The sequence below is a fragment of the Phaethon aethereus genome (genome assembly GCF_964289735.1).
Source record: "Phaethon aethereus genome assembly, chromosome: 1".
NCBI lineage: Eukaryota > Metazoa > Chordata > Aves > Phaethontiformes > Phaethontidae > Phaethon > Phaethon aethereus.
This window is the reverse complement of record NC_138575.1, coordinates 126596013-126609489: the sequence shown is the minus strand read 5'-3', so window position 1 is coordinate 126609489 and position 13477 is coordinate 126596013. Positions and strand designations below refer to the sequence as shown.

Here is a 13477-nt window from a genome sequence, read left to right as displayed (position 1 = left end):
GAATTTGTCAGCTACTGCCTTTCCTGGTTATTTCCCAACCACCTGCTATTAAGTTAAATAGATACGGTCAAATACTACATATTCAAACAACCTGTGGCAAGCACTCATAAATTATTAGAGAAAAACTCCCTGCCTTCCAAAGGCAGATGCAAATTCACGACTCAGAGACCTAACCTAAAATGGTGTGTGCCAGTCTTCATTGTGGAGCCAAACAGCAGGGGGATTGTTGAATTCCAGGCATCCGCATCATTTGTGCCTGGCTGGGAGTTTCCTTCGTTCCTTAAAGAATAATTTAACAATTTTCAAAGCTTCTCCTTTCTCCATAATCTGAGTCAGGTTTCATGTCTCTCTTTGCCTATCCTGATTAGCTGCCTTCAATACAGACTTGCCAAATCTACTTTATTATTTTGCTGTCTTCTACATTTCAAACAGCTCTCCAACACAAGAACTGTACTTTTGCTGTACTTACTTTCACATTCACCTGCCTCCTAATGAATCTGAGCTTCCACACAAGTTGCTGAACAGCCCCTTCCCACAGATATTTTAGGAGGTAGTGGCAGCAGGTCCCTTTCTTTCTGCTAAGAACTCTCTGGTGCTCTTTCTCAAGCCTTACCTACACATAGACCTTTGACTTCTCCTTTCTTCACGTGGTGCACATCTGCTGTTTCCAGACTTCCAGGGGTCTGCAAGACGTTAATGGGGGGATGTCAGAGGTGCATGGAAGAGCTGGTAGTTCCCCACAAATTTCAGCAGGGTGTGCGGACACTGGAGCTCTCACCTCTAACCGCGTCATTGCGAAGCATCACAGTCTGCCATTTTGCCTGCTATGTGAACAAAGGTATTTGAAAGAAATCAGACTGATGCCTTGGTTGATGGGAATAAGAGAGAATGAGGACCCCTGGGAAGTGCTTTGTCATGAGGCATCATGGCATTAGAATTGGGTGTCAAGACATTGAAGAAATTGTTAAACCCTAGATTCAGGATGAGCCAGCCTTGGCAGCATTGGAACTAGGAGTCAAATCCAAATTTCGTGACTCAGCCATATACACGTCCTGAACTCCAAATGCTGCAGCAGCCTATGGCCCCACCTCTGCATGAGCAATTGCCTTCCTCCATTCACCCTCTCCAGCAATAACAGCAATTTGCCAAACAATTCCCAGGTTACAGCCAACTATGGGGAAAGGACAGGAAGGGGGACCCAGAATAGCTGCTGCTCCACACAGTAGAAGGGAAGAGGCTGAGATGAGGAGAGTGGACTGCCTCTGCTGCTGTCTTGTGAGGGCCAGATCTTGTGAGAGCCACCAGATATTCCCACTCCCACTTACCAGCAGGGACAACAGCTGGTCAGTAGTAGCTGGTCAACAGTACCTGCATTAGGCTGTGGAAGGCAGGAACTAAAATTCAGCCTTTAACGTGAAAGTTGGTCCCAACCACCTATAAGAAAATGCAGAAGGCATTACACTCAAGCAACCTCATGGAGCTTGTCACTATTTTTTGTTCAAGCCATGGAAATTTCAAATGGTATTATTTTAAGTACAAACTTGAGCATGTTATTCTGAAGAATATGATAGTCTAAGACATATACAGTTTCCAAAATGTGTACCTTTTCCATCATTTATTCAGTAAAATATTTTTAGAGTTGCAGCTGAGTCATAAAATGTCCTGTCTTTTAATTGTGTTTAAACCTAATTGGTATCTGTATATTGAATTACAAAATACAGTTTCATTTTAGAAAATAAATAAATCATTAGATTAGTGAATTATATGCCTACAATCCAAAATAAAGGTTCTGATGATATAGACCAAATTGCAAACAGAATATAAAGTTATCTGTATTTGTAAAAGCAATTGCAATCCCATAATTTAAAATGTACTTTTTGTTCTAAATGTATTTGAGTCTTCTCTGCATTCCTTCTTCGTAGCATAGTAGATGCTTTTCTAGTCCTAAAAAGTATTATCAATATAAGCACTAACAGTGGTTTTCTGTTATTGGATGCAAAAAAGGAAATTTTTATTTTGGAAAAGAGAAATTGAGCTAAAAGTCTCTCAATACTGCATATAAAATATCATATTTTCACCATCAGTTTTGAATTGCTATCAGCAAAACTTACACATTCCTTGAAACATCAGACTCTCAGCATTTGAAAAATCATATGGTTTTTGTCACCCTACTTGGGTAGTCCTTAACATGACACTGTTCTCTTGGCAAACATTTTACTACTTTGACTGCAGACAAGGGGCAACCAAAACAACTTAGAGTAACTTTAAAACAATTTTGTGTTCTTCCATTACTGAAACAATCTCAGCATAGGTTAGTGTTCAGGACAAACTACAATGCCTGGTGATTGTTGTAATTTATGAAAATTGTTCATACCCCTGAGGTTATTTTTGCAATCAGGGATTGCTAGAGTTTAGAAATTACTCAGGAATAACCTCTTTTGTCTTTGCAGACAGATGAAAGTATATGTCTCTTACAAAGGTGGTAATTCTCAAGAGATCAAATGGGTTTTTAACAACTTTTTCCATGTGGAAAAGGTAAAAAACTATCACAAGCATATAAAAATCCATGTTCACTAAATATACATCTTACTGTGACAAATGTGATGCAAAATGTAACATGAAAATTATTTTAGATGTTCCTTTTTCTTCTCTATACACAGTCTTTGCTTGTGCAATGTGTTTCTCTCTGCCTTCCCAGCCTTTCAACTGTAAGAGTAAGTATGACACTGCTCATGGTGCTATACTACAGAGAATATAATACAATTTCATAATTTTCAAAGCCCCTTTGCTCCTCTCAGCTTTGATTTTTGACCTGTAGTCTTGAGTTTATAAAAAACAATGGTTTAAACAAATAAATAAAAATCTATTTATATAGACAATGTTACATTTTGTGTTTAGTTGAACCATTCTTTTTGATACAGATTTTGCCTTTCACAGACATAAATGAGTGGATAAGACTGAGGGCTTTATTGAAATACTTTTTAACATCTGACTGAAATTAATTCTGCAGAGTATTTTTGACTATCAGTTCAATAACACATAGGAAAAAGTGTCCTCTGAAGTCTTATGCTTAGAAGACCTCATACTAAACACTAGTGGGAAGGTACTAAAGATTCAGAAACTGAGAAAACTGTGAAGTAGGAAAGGTATGTTGTATATAATGCCAATATTAACTACTATCAACCACCTTGTCTTTTTCTTTATCCTTAAACTTGATTGAGTCCCTGATTGATTCAGCTACATAGAAAATTTATATGGGACTTAACTGGTGACCACTGGTTGTGAGGGCCTCAGCAAACTTTCAGACAGCTGAGGTATTTTGTCTCCCATTAGTTCAAGGGATTTGAGTTTCTAGTTAATTTTGTCAAATTACTGTCAGGCATATTAATGTAATTCCTTTTGTTCAAATCCTTATGGTCTCAGTGTCAGGTCTCAGTTCACATTTATGAAAGCATTAACTTTTAATTATAGGTCAAGATCCATTAAAGAAGCTGAGACATGTCTGAACTATTGCAAACTGTGTCTCATCTTTCTGTTCCCTAAACATCTATGTGACTCTACTATTAACTCATTCCTTTTTCTGCTGATTGTCAGTTGTCTGTTAATATAAAATTAAGACGTGCTGGTATACAGCATAGTAATCCACTAAAAATTGAAGCCACAGATCATTGAATATGAAGGCAGATGCAATATAAACTTCAAAACACACTGAATATTTATAGGGAGCTTCACTTCCATTTTCATGGAATAAAGGGTATTTTAAGCTCCACACCATTTAGACATCAATCTCTCCTCTGGCAAGCCAAGCTGTTATTTTTGTGAATTGTTCCTAAGTCATTTATGACCAGGCCACTGCACCACTGACAACAGTACCTTTAAAGTCAGGTAGGGATTATTAATCCGCTGTGAATTTTCGGAGCAGCTTTATCCTCTTTCCATACGCATCCCTTAAAAATCATTAAGAGGCGAAAATGAAGGTCCTAGTCACAAACCCAAAAAATTAAGATAACAAACAATTCGGTTTCAGAGGAAGGACCACAAGTTAGCTAGCACCAATTCTGGGCAGCACAAAAAAAAACCAACCCACCCTTAATTTTTAATGTGGAACATTAGGGTTTTAGAGTTCTGAAATGCACTTACCAGGAGGGTGAGATCTGCGTGCAGCCAAAGGCCCAGATCTCCGGGGAGGAGACCCACCACCCCACACAGCCTCCCCTGGCGACACAGACGAGGGGAAAATGCTACTTTGTCACGCCATGTTAGCCCTCCATCACAGGGCACAGTTGCCGGGGGGAGGGGGAAGTTACTTCTCTACCACAAGAGAAGGCTGTGTGTATCTACACACAAAGACTAATACACACTTTAAGACTGGAAACGCCTGGGGTGCTTTTGGGCCGGGCAGCGGTGAGGCAACTGCCGCGCGCCCGCGTTTCCGACCCGTTAACGGGGTCTGCGAGGCGCCCAGAGGGGTCGGCGGGAGGGACCACCCTGCACCAGGGAGGGGGCCGGCGACCGCCTTCCAGGGCAGCTGACCCGCAGGCCACCTCAGAAGAAGGCCCCAGCTGAAGGCACGGGACGGCTGCTGCGGGGGCGGCGGGCCGCCCGGGGCCCATCCCGCCTCACGGCCGCCCCCCACTCGCGGCCCCTGGTGGCCGGCACGTGGAGCCGCCCGCGGCGCATGCGCGGCGGTGCCGCCTGCTCCGCCGGGCAGGCAGCGGAGAGTTCGGGGGCAGCGCGCGGGGCGGCGGCAGCGCGGGGCCGGTAGCGCTCGGTCATCTCCGCTGCCCGCACAGCGTCTCCCGGCGGACCCTCCCTTTGGGCAGCAGCGGTAGGTGCGGAGCACCGCGGGCGGTAAGTGCCTCGCCGCCGCGGGGTGCTCCTGTCCCGTCCCGGCGGGGCACAGCGCGGCGGGGAGCGGGCCGGGCCGGGCCGTCCCGTCCCGGGAGCGAAGCGGGCAGCCGCGCCGCGGAAGGGTCGAAACAGGCGGGCGGTCCCCCCTCGCCTGCCTGTGGGGGCCCACACAGCCACGGGCGCTGCTGCCCCCCGGGCGGGGCGGGAGTCCGCCGGGCGTGGTGGGAAGGGGAAGGGGCTTCCCGGAGCGGGGGCCTGGGGGTGAGCGGGAGGGGCGGGGCGCGCTTGGCGCTGCCCGGCGGCTGTGCGTGGGGCGGGGGTCTCGCGTGGGAGCGCGCTCAGCGGGGCGATGGGGAGGTGCTCAGAGGGGAGAAAGGGTGAAACGTTCCCGGCCGGCCTGCTGGCCGTGCCGGGCTCCGGCGGCTGCTGGCGCCGGCGGAGCCGCCCGGAAAACCTGCTCCCAAGGGGTTTGTGCCATTTCCAGTCAGGCCGGGGAGGAAAGTGTTCTGACTGTATTTAACAAAGGAAAAATCCTGCGGACTCTCATTTTTGAAAGGGTTTAATGGTTGTCTCCGGAATAGGCAGCTATTATATTTTTCTCTTTTAAGCTTTAAAAAGCACCACCACCAAAACAAAACCACAAAATAAAACCACAACCCTCTAAAGTTTTTGTATTCCTGTTAAAACTTTTTTTTTTTTCACTTTTAGCACTGTCACCCAAAGACTCCCTCTGTATTAGATCTGCGGTAGCCAGGGCAGTCACTGCAGCTGAAGCGTTAAGATGTCTGAGTACGGGTAGGTGTATTGAGGCTATAAGCCTGATTCTCCGGGGTCTGATGGACCCTTCCTAGGCCTGACACTGGCAAGGGAACAATTTATTCATATCCACAGAAAACAGGAGGCACACAGGGAGCCTCAGTGTCATCACCGTTGAAACTGGGATTGAATGTTGCATTGGTTGAGGGGTGGAAGAGCAAGCAGTGGCTAGGCTTGTTGGGAACAAAACTGAGAGGAATGAAGCCAGTGACTAAGGGGAAGAAGACTATATGCAAATGAAGACACTTGAAAGAATCTCAAGTTTTCATTACCTTGTTGTCATAGATAAGTCAAGGAGAGGGATGGTTATGCAGGTATTGGTGTTCTAGATTAAAATCAACACCTTACATTTATTATTACTATAGGCTGGTGCTGTCACTGAAAAAAAACCCTAGTTGTGCTTTTTCTGTGGCTTTGCTGCTGGTTGCCACCTTCTGTACCATCTTCTCCCCATGCTGACGCCGTTGTTTATACAGCAGAGTGAAGTGGCATGGAGCATTACGCACAGGTTCACACTAGCCTTTTAAACACTTTTTTCTGATTAACCTAGCTAGTACTTGGTTCTCTGCCCTGGCATGGGGATGCTTATGCTAGCTCAAGGAAAGATGTGCAGTAGGGAAAGGAAAGTTTTATTTTTTTTATACATAAATGAATAGGTATGTATGTAAAAGCACTGGGTTTTTATGTGTGTATGTGTATATATACACAGGCACGCAAACACCTGTGTAGAGGGATTGTGCAACTATGATGTTGCGCATTCTGGGCCTTGTGTTGAACAGAGGGAGTGCCATTGATAAAGTCGTCGTGGGGGAGGTTTACAAGTGCAAGAGGTGACTAGCAGTCTGAGTAGATATATCCAGTAAGGGTGAGTTTCCAAGGGTAGTTCTTGCTGGACCAGGGGAGTGAGATTAGAATCGAGAGAAGAGGGGATGGGGAATTTCTGTGTGAGAGTGCTGCATGGAAACAGAGTGAGACTTCTTACTCATCTGTTCAGCCATCTCACTTCAACCTCTTTCAGACAAGAAAATTTGATTTTCTGGAACACATTAGGATACAGCCTGGGATTCCTGAGTATCTCTATTTTCTTGGAATGAGCAAATATCAGGAAATCCCCAGGCAAAACATGGATTATCCTTTTCTTATGCAAGTTCATCCAGAAATTTGCATCCAACTAATGCTGCAAGGTAATATATTAGCTCAAATGGCTAAAGTATTGCATCTAGTTATAACACATGTAGGTGTTGCGATTATAACATGGTGGCATGAATTTTCTTTTGTTAGAAGGGATAGTAACACACAGTTAGAGAGTAACTATACTAATACTGTCATTTCCAGAAGTGCTTACAAGTGAAGAACTGAAGTTTTTAGTTAGCTTTAATTCAGCCTCTTTGTATCTCTAGATTGAACTACAGTTTTCTATTAAGTAATAACATAATGTTTGCTGCATAAAAAAATCGTGTTATACTCAAGGTGTTAGAGATGAAGTATTTTGGTTTTATCCTCATCACTTTGGTCGTGTGATGTCAAGACTTTCTGAACATGACTCAAATCTGCGTTCAAATTCTGCTTTGACTGTGGAATTATAAATTTCCTTGTGTCTTCTATTGTGCTTATCATGTTAATATCTCAGTACTCAACAGTTACCCCCCTTAACTGACAAAATGCTCCTAAGACAAGGAAATAATCATCCTTCCGCTCCACATGAAGAATGAAAGATAAAACTATGGAGACCAAATCTGGTCCAGGTAGGATCTGGCTTTTTTTTCAGGGTATTGAGTTCAGTGTCCTTAAGTACACAGGTGCAAATAAATTGAATATTTGGTCTAAGCTTATGCTGCTTTTGCACTCAGATTTTGGGAGAGGCACCCCTAAAATAAAAGGCATGTAGTTAGTGTCTATATTGAAACAGCATTTTTAAGTAATTTTTGTAAGGTCATGAATGAATTCTGTGATTAAGCAGGGATAAAATATGCCTCAGGACAGTGCTAACTTATTTTAGACCACAGTATTGTGAACTTTGATTTTGTTTGCTGTGTTGTTTTAAATGGCTCCCTTTTCCTGTGATCCTTTTTTCCATCGTTTTGTCCTGCCTACCTCTGTGACCTACATACTTGTCATAGTATAACCATTTCCAGATCCATCTAGTGAGGTGGATCACAGAATTAATCAGGTTGGGGAAAAAAAAAAAAATCTGACTGACTTTTGACTCCTACCTGGCTCTTATAAACAGCTGGATGGGCGGGTGAACAAGAGATGCGATTGGTACCGCATACCCCCAGTATGAGTCCTGGGAAAAACCTAAGCCATTTTGCCTCTCCATGTGCCTCTTCCATTAAGCCTGTAAATCTTACATGCTTCTTTTCTTCCCATTTACTCAACAAATGACACCAGGTTCCTATAGGCAAGAATTTTATTTTCTTGCACCATCCCATTAAGACCTTTTGATTTGAGTTTCTCAGCTCAGTTCTGAACCTTGCTGGTGCTTTTAATCTCTTTCATGAATTCCTATCAGCTGTGTTTCCAGGATGCTGTCTTTCTCTGGCTCATGTTTCTTTAATGTGGTTTTTTTTTTTTTTGCTTCAGACTCCAAAGGCAATCTGCTTTTCCCCCCATCACTTGCTTCCTCTCCCACATGAACAAAAGTACTTGCAATGTGCAATAGAGAACAATACAGAACTGGCAAGGGAACGGATTAAATGACCTAATGTCTAATATCTGTTCTCCTGCCAGCTATTTTTGTTCGAGTTACGATGTTGGTAACTATTTGACCTTTTAAAATCTGACCTGACAATACCCAGCCCTTTCCTTGTCTACCTTTTTTTTGTTTACTGATTCTTGTTAAGTAGAATTTGATACACATTTGTGAGGTCTGAAATATGGTTAGCCCATTTCCTTGTTGCCAACAGTTTTGATGGTACTGATTATCAGGTGATCTATGTTTTATCAAGGATGCTGAATACCATTGTTAAAATAGCTACACTTCAAAAGCAAAGCCTGTCTCCATACTGGAAGTTAAAGAAATTAAATACTAACCACCTAAAATCAGACCATATGTTTTGGCTTGCTAAGGAAACTTTTGTTGAAAGCTATTTTATACGTATCTCAGGCTATTGCTTATTTTTCATAATAGATAATCATTATGTAAAATCTCTTTAACTTTGGATGAAAGTTATGCATCTGTTCAGAAATATACTTGTAAAATCAGACAAGAAACATATTTGCACAGCCCAGCATATTGGAGTTAGCATCTGTGGCCAAGACTCCTGGACAATATAGTAGCAGAACAAATGTTGCCTGTTTTCAAACTAAGAATGCTGTTTTGTGTAATTCTTGTTTTGAGAGTAGGTGTCTTTACATGGGGGACAGGCAGATTATCCTGCAATTCCATCTTGAAAGTTTGAGATCACTCACATTTTTATACATTGCATTGTGCTGTGTACCTGCTCAGTGGAGTGTTTCTTTTAAAGCATTTGAATCAAGCTTCTCATGTCGCTTCTGAAATGACTTTTGAAAGTTGGCATCTCATGTTTGAAAGTATGTTGAGTGGATGATCTTAAGTTTTTCAATGTAGTGGTCAGTCTGCAGCAACACGATTACTCCCAACAGTGGTCAGATTAAGTGATACTAAAATCCAGAGAGAGAGACCGTGTGAAAGGTAGTACTGGAATAGTTTATTGTAGGTAAAACTTCTTAATCCTGGTGAAGTATTGATTTTGTTGCCTGAAACTGCAGAACTTCTGGCAAACATAGAACTCTATGGTAGGTGAGATTTGGTTTTTGTTTATGCCAAGATATTATACCCTGTTGTTATAATTCTGGATGTTCCTGTTTTGCTGAGCTCTTTGTTTTCCTGTAGTATACGAATGAATACTGTGGACCAGTTTCAAGATTCACTTTACAGCAATTCCTCATTAAATCCATATTGCTAAATTAACTGTTTAATATAACTGTCTAAACTGTGTAACAGCTATTAGCTGTATTTCTAAATGTTTACTACTCAGCTTTGAAGAATGATTCCTTTTTGGCTCAAAAAGTGTGAATTTGTTAGCTCACTGGTGTGACACAGTTTACAGGAATGCTACCAGGAAAATTCATAAATAGTGGCTTCATCAGAGATGAACTTTGCACCTGCCTGTACCTCCAGGTTTATCAGTGTGCTGTTTACTGACTGTGTGTGTATTCTTCAGCTTTTATTTGCAGAGTATTACTCTTCAAACTATTGGCTAAATAAAGCTGGGAGAAGAAGCAGCTTTCTGTTCATCTTTCTGTCCCTAGCCTTCATTCTTATGGCTGTGGGGAAGGGTTGAATGAGGTCTCAACAGCAGAATTGTTAGCTAACCCTCTTGCCAGTGTTCCTATAGATTTCCCCTGTGGCAGCTGAAATTAGCAGAGTCCATGACATTTTTTCAGTACCGCTGAGCAGTTCTGAGTATCAGAAATGAAATGGACTCACTGTACTATTTTCTGTTTGCTACTGTTGGTTATCAGGGCTGTGGGCAGCAGTAGAATAAAGGCATGGCGTAGTCTGGAGAACTGAGTGTGTAGCTTTGTAAGCAGCTTAATTGATCTAAGTGTGTCCTGCAGCCCGAAAACAAGAGAGTTCTTGCTTTTCCTCACCATCCTTGTTAGGTTTTGCATTTTGACTGCTTCCCTTGTGCTGGCACTAGCACTCTTAATGCTGTGCAGTCAACTGAACCAGGGAGCTGATCTGTTTTAAAATGAAACCAGTCAAACTACAGCGAGCATACTGACACGCACGCGTACAAAAGGCTTTCCACTGGCCTACCTCTGGCTGGCCTTGGGGGCTACCAGCTCGAGCTTGTATTGACTCAAGGGAGGGAGCGGGACTATGTGGCTGTGTGCGGGGGACTACCTACTCAGACAACAGCTTTAGCTGGGATTGATTTAAGTGCTGACTCAAACTATCAGTGAAGCAGCGATATCACTATCTTTCTCTGCTGACATCTTTGAAGAACAGCAGCAAACTGCTCACGGGGGAAGATACAAGGAAGTCCCTCAAAAGGGACAAGAACCTGGTGAACAGATCTTGGGGTCAGACTCCAAAAGTGAGAAGAAAGGTGAACAAACTCATCTTTTATGGAAAGGCCACTTATGACGAACCGTAAAGAAATGCCCAACTACAAGCTCATCAGATCTGCAGTTGTCTCAGAAAAATGGAAGTATCAAAGCACTTTCACTGTGGCCATTCTTTAGGAACTCTCGGCAAAGGTTTGATCAAAGCTTTTGTCTCAATATAAGAAATAAATTTTTTACAGTGAGAGCAATCTTTCACTTGGAACAACCTCCCCAGAGAGATGGTGAAGACCCCATCACTGGAGGCTTTCAAGATGCAATTGGACGGAGTGCTAGATAACCTCATTTGGGCTTCCTTTCCCATGAAAGTTTGGAACAGATGATCTTTTGAGGTTCTTTCCAACCTGGGCTGCTCTATGGTTCTATGAGTTTTTTGTGTGGGTGAAGTGAGCTGCATCAGAAATAGAGATGCACCTGCTGGTAGGCAGCATGACTAGGAAGGTTCTCCAGTGACTTCTGCAATGGATTACATATGTAAATGAATACAACAGAATTACCCAATTTAAAAAATACCAATGATGTATTTGTTTGCATTAGAAGAGTCCTCTCCTCCTTCACATTCTCTAGGTGCTGGAGTAAGTATACAGCCTCTTGGGTTAGGGGGGAAACACCCTTGAAGTCTTCCAAGAACAAATATTAGACATGTTAGATCCTGTAGAGTATCTTTCAGTTGTGAATGAAGTTTTCAAAAATTAACTTTATTTTAAGTCTGTGTATGCTTTTGACACAACTAAGATAAATTATAAATAATAATAAAATAAACTAATTATAAATTCAAATATTGTTAATTGCACACAAATTTGACACATTAATTTGGCATGTCAGTGTTACAAACTTCAATACGTATAAATTTTTTCTTGCCTTAAATGTTTTAAAACTGATTTCTAAAGCTAAAATTCTTCTGAATTGTTTTTGTTACACTTTTTTTTGTGCCTCCTACTCATAGGCAGAATGGGTATTGTACTGAATCACATCATAAGGAGTAGGAGAGCATCAGTAGAATTATTGTTTTAGTTTTGGGAGCTGCTCCAGTGTTTTCACAGTGCTGGAAAGTGTGGAAAATGTCATAAGTATACCATGATGCTAGTAGTTTTGTCACTGCTGGAACTCATGCAGCTTCATTTCCTATGGACTTATGCTGTGTAGTTGTTCAGTTATAAGCTGTGACTTAAAGTTTTACTGTGGTATTTATTTCTTCAAAAATGAAAAATTTGAGTTAGATCTTAATTTGTCTTCGTCTTTTCTCAAGTTACGATGTTCAGAATGCCTCCATGCTCTATACTAGTGTGTTTTCTTTAGGAAAACTTCCATGAATTTAAGGTTTTCTACTGTTCTGTAGTAGGTGATTGCAAAGGACCAATGAGTAAAATTGTTGGACTAGAGGACATGAGGAAACCCCAGGTAGACACAAAGCCCTTTTACTGAAGGAAAGCAATCTCAAAATAGGAAAAGTGTGTTAACACCCTTTGAAAAAAAATACTGTTGAAGTTTTCAATTTTTGCATTTCTAGTAATTCTTACAGAATTGTACCCATTTAAAGTAAAAATCGGTACTGTATTCCAGTCTTATTAAAGCAAATGTAATCTATGTTATTGAGACTACCAGCTAACTAAGGAGGGGTGCAAAACTAGTTGCCTGATAGGTTGGCTTCAGTGGCAGATACAGTCTAGGAAGTTCATATTTCCTTTCTGCAGCCATCTTCAAGAGCAAAGGGGTAGGAGGAGGAGAGGGAGGTCAGTGGGAGAGGTGCAAAGCTGTAGTGCAGAGCACAGAACTGCATCAGCCCACATTGGGGGCTCTGATCCCCAGTAAAGGCTGGGTAGCAGTGGTAGGAAGGGAGGAGAAATTCCTTGACTCCTCTTCAAGGCTGAAGCAAAAACATCATGTTTTATTATACTCCAAACATGTACATTGGCTGGAGTACTTTTGTGTGTAGGTTTGTTCAAATCCTACTTAACAAAAACAAAGTGTAATACAGTAAAAACAGTCATAATGTATTTGGAAATTGAGGTAAAGCTGATGTGAGGGGAAGTGGGTGTGGGTGTTGTGAGAGGGAAATAGCAGTATTCTAAAAAATTTTATTTTTCTTCCTGGTTTGTAGGGCCGTTTACCCTTGTATTTTACTGAGGAGTATGACTGTAGCTATTGTGTGGATGCTGGTGGTTTACACCTTTCTGTGCGCTCTCTTTATGCAGTGTCCCAGTGTGACAGAAAACTTCATAAAAACCTGTGAAGGACTTGTGCCTTATTATCTTTTCCCTCGTTACCATATAATTCAATAAGATGAAATATGTGTTTATGACTCTTCCATTACTTCTATGCAATTTGATTTTCGGTTGACTGGAAAATTCCATTAAAACATGCTCTGAAATGCTGTCACATGTGCCTTGCTTCAGGGAAAGACAGCAGGATGCAAACTTGTATTAAAACATGCTGACGGTGCGTAAATATTTGGAAGAGAAGGCTTTGCACATTTCTCTAGCTTAGTTTAGCACTTCAGAGAAATTTCTTTTTATTGTTTTATGGCTAATTTTTCTAAATTAAATGGGGTGTAAGACATTGGCCTACTAAACAAGTGCTAAATGCAATTTCTGTACAGAGCAGAATATTTACTTCACCTTTGCCTCATCACAGAAAAGCAAAATAAACTTTATGAAGATTGTATGAATTTATATGAATATGAATAGGCTTATGGTTGTTACAAAATTATTGCATG

The 13477-nt window shown here is 41.7% G+C and overlaps 2 protein-coding genes across 2 annotated transcripts in view; one reads left to right on the top strand and one right to left on the bottom strand.

Moving 5' to 3' along the window:
• The window catches only part of CFAP47 (cilia and flagella associated protein 47), a gene marked incomplete at its 5' end in the record, with an annotated part of 409359 nt that extends 404746 nt beyond the window's left edge, over window positions 1-4613 (bottom strand). The window contains one exon of the mRNA XM_082014136.1: window positions 4362-4613. Within this exon, the coding sequence (XP_081870262.1) occupies window positions 4362-4613 (252 nt within the window). The remainder of the gene's footprint in view (window positions 1-4361) is intronic.
• The window catches only part of PRRG1 (proline rich and Gla domain 1), a gene marked incomplete at its 3' end in the record, with an annotated part of 33068 nt that continues 24078 nt past the window's right edge, over window positions 4488-13477 (top strand). The window contains 2 exon segments of the mRNA XM_082010235.1: window positions 4488-4756; window positions 4758-4828. Coding sequence (XP_081866361.1) covers window positions 4679-4756; window positions 4758-4828 — 149 coding nt within the window. The 5' untranslated portion in view covers window positions 4488-4678.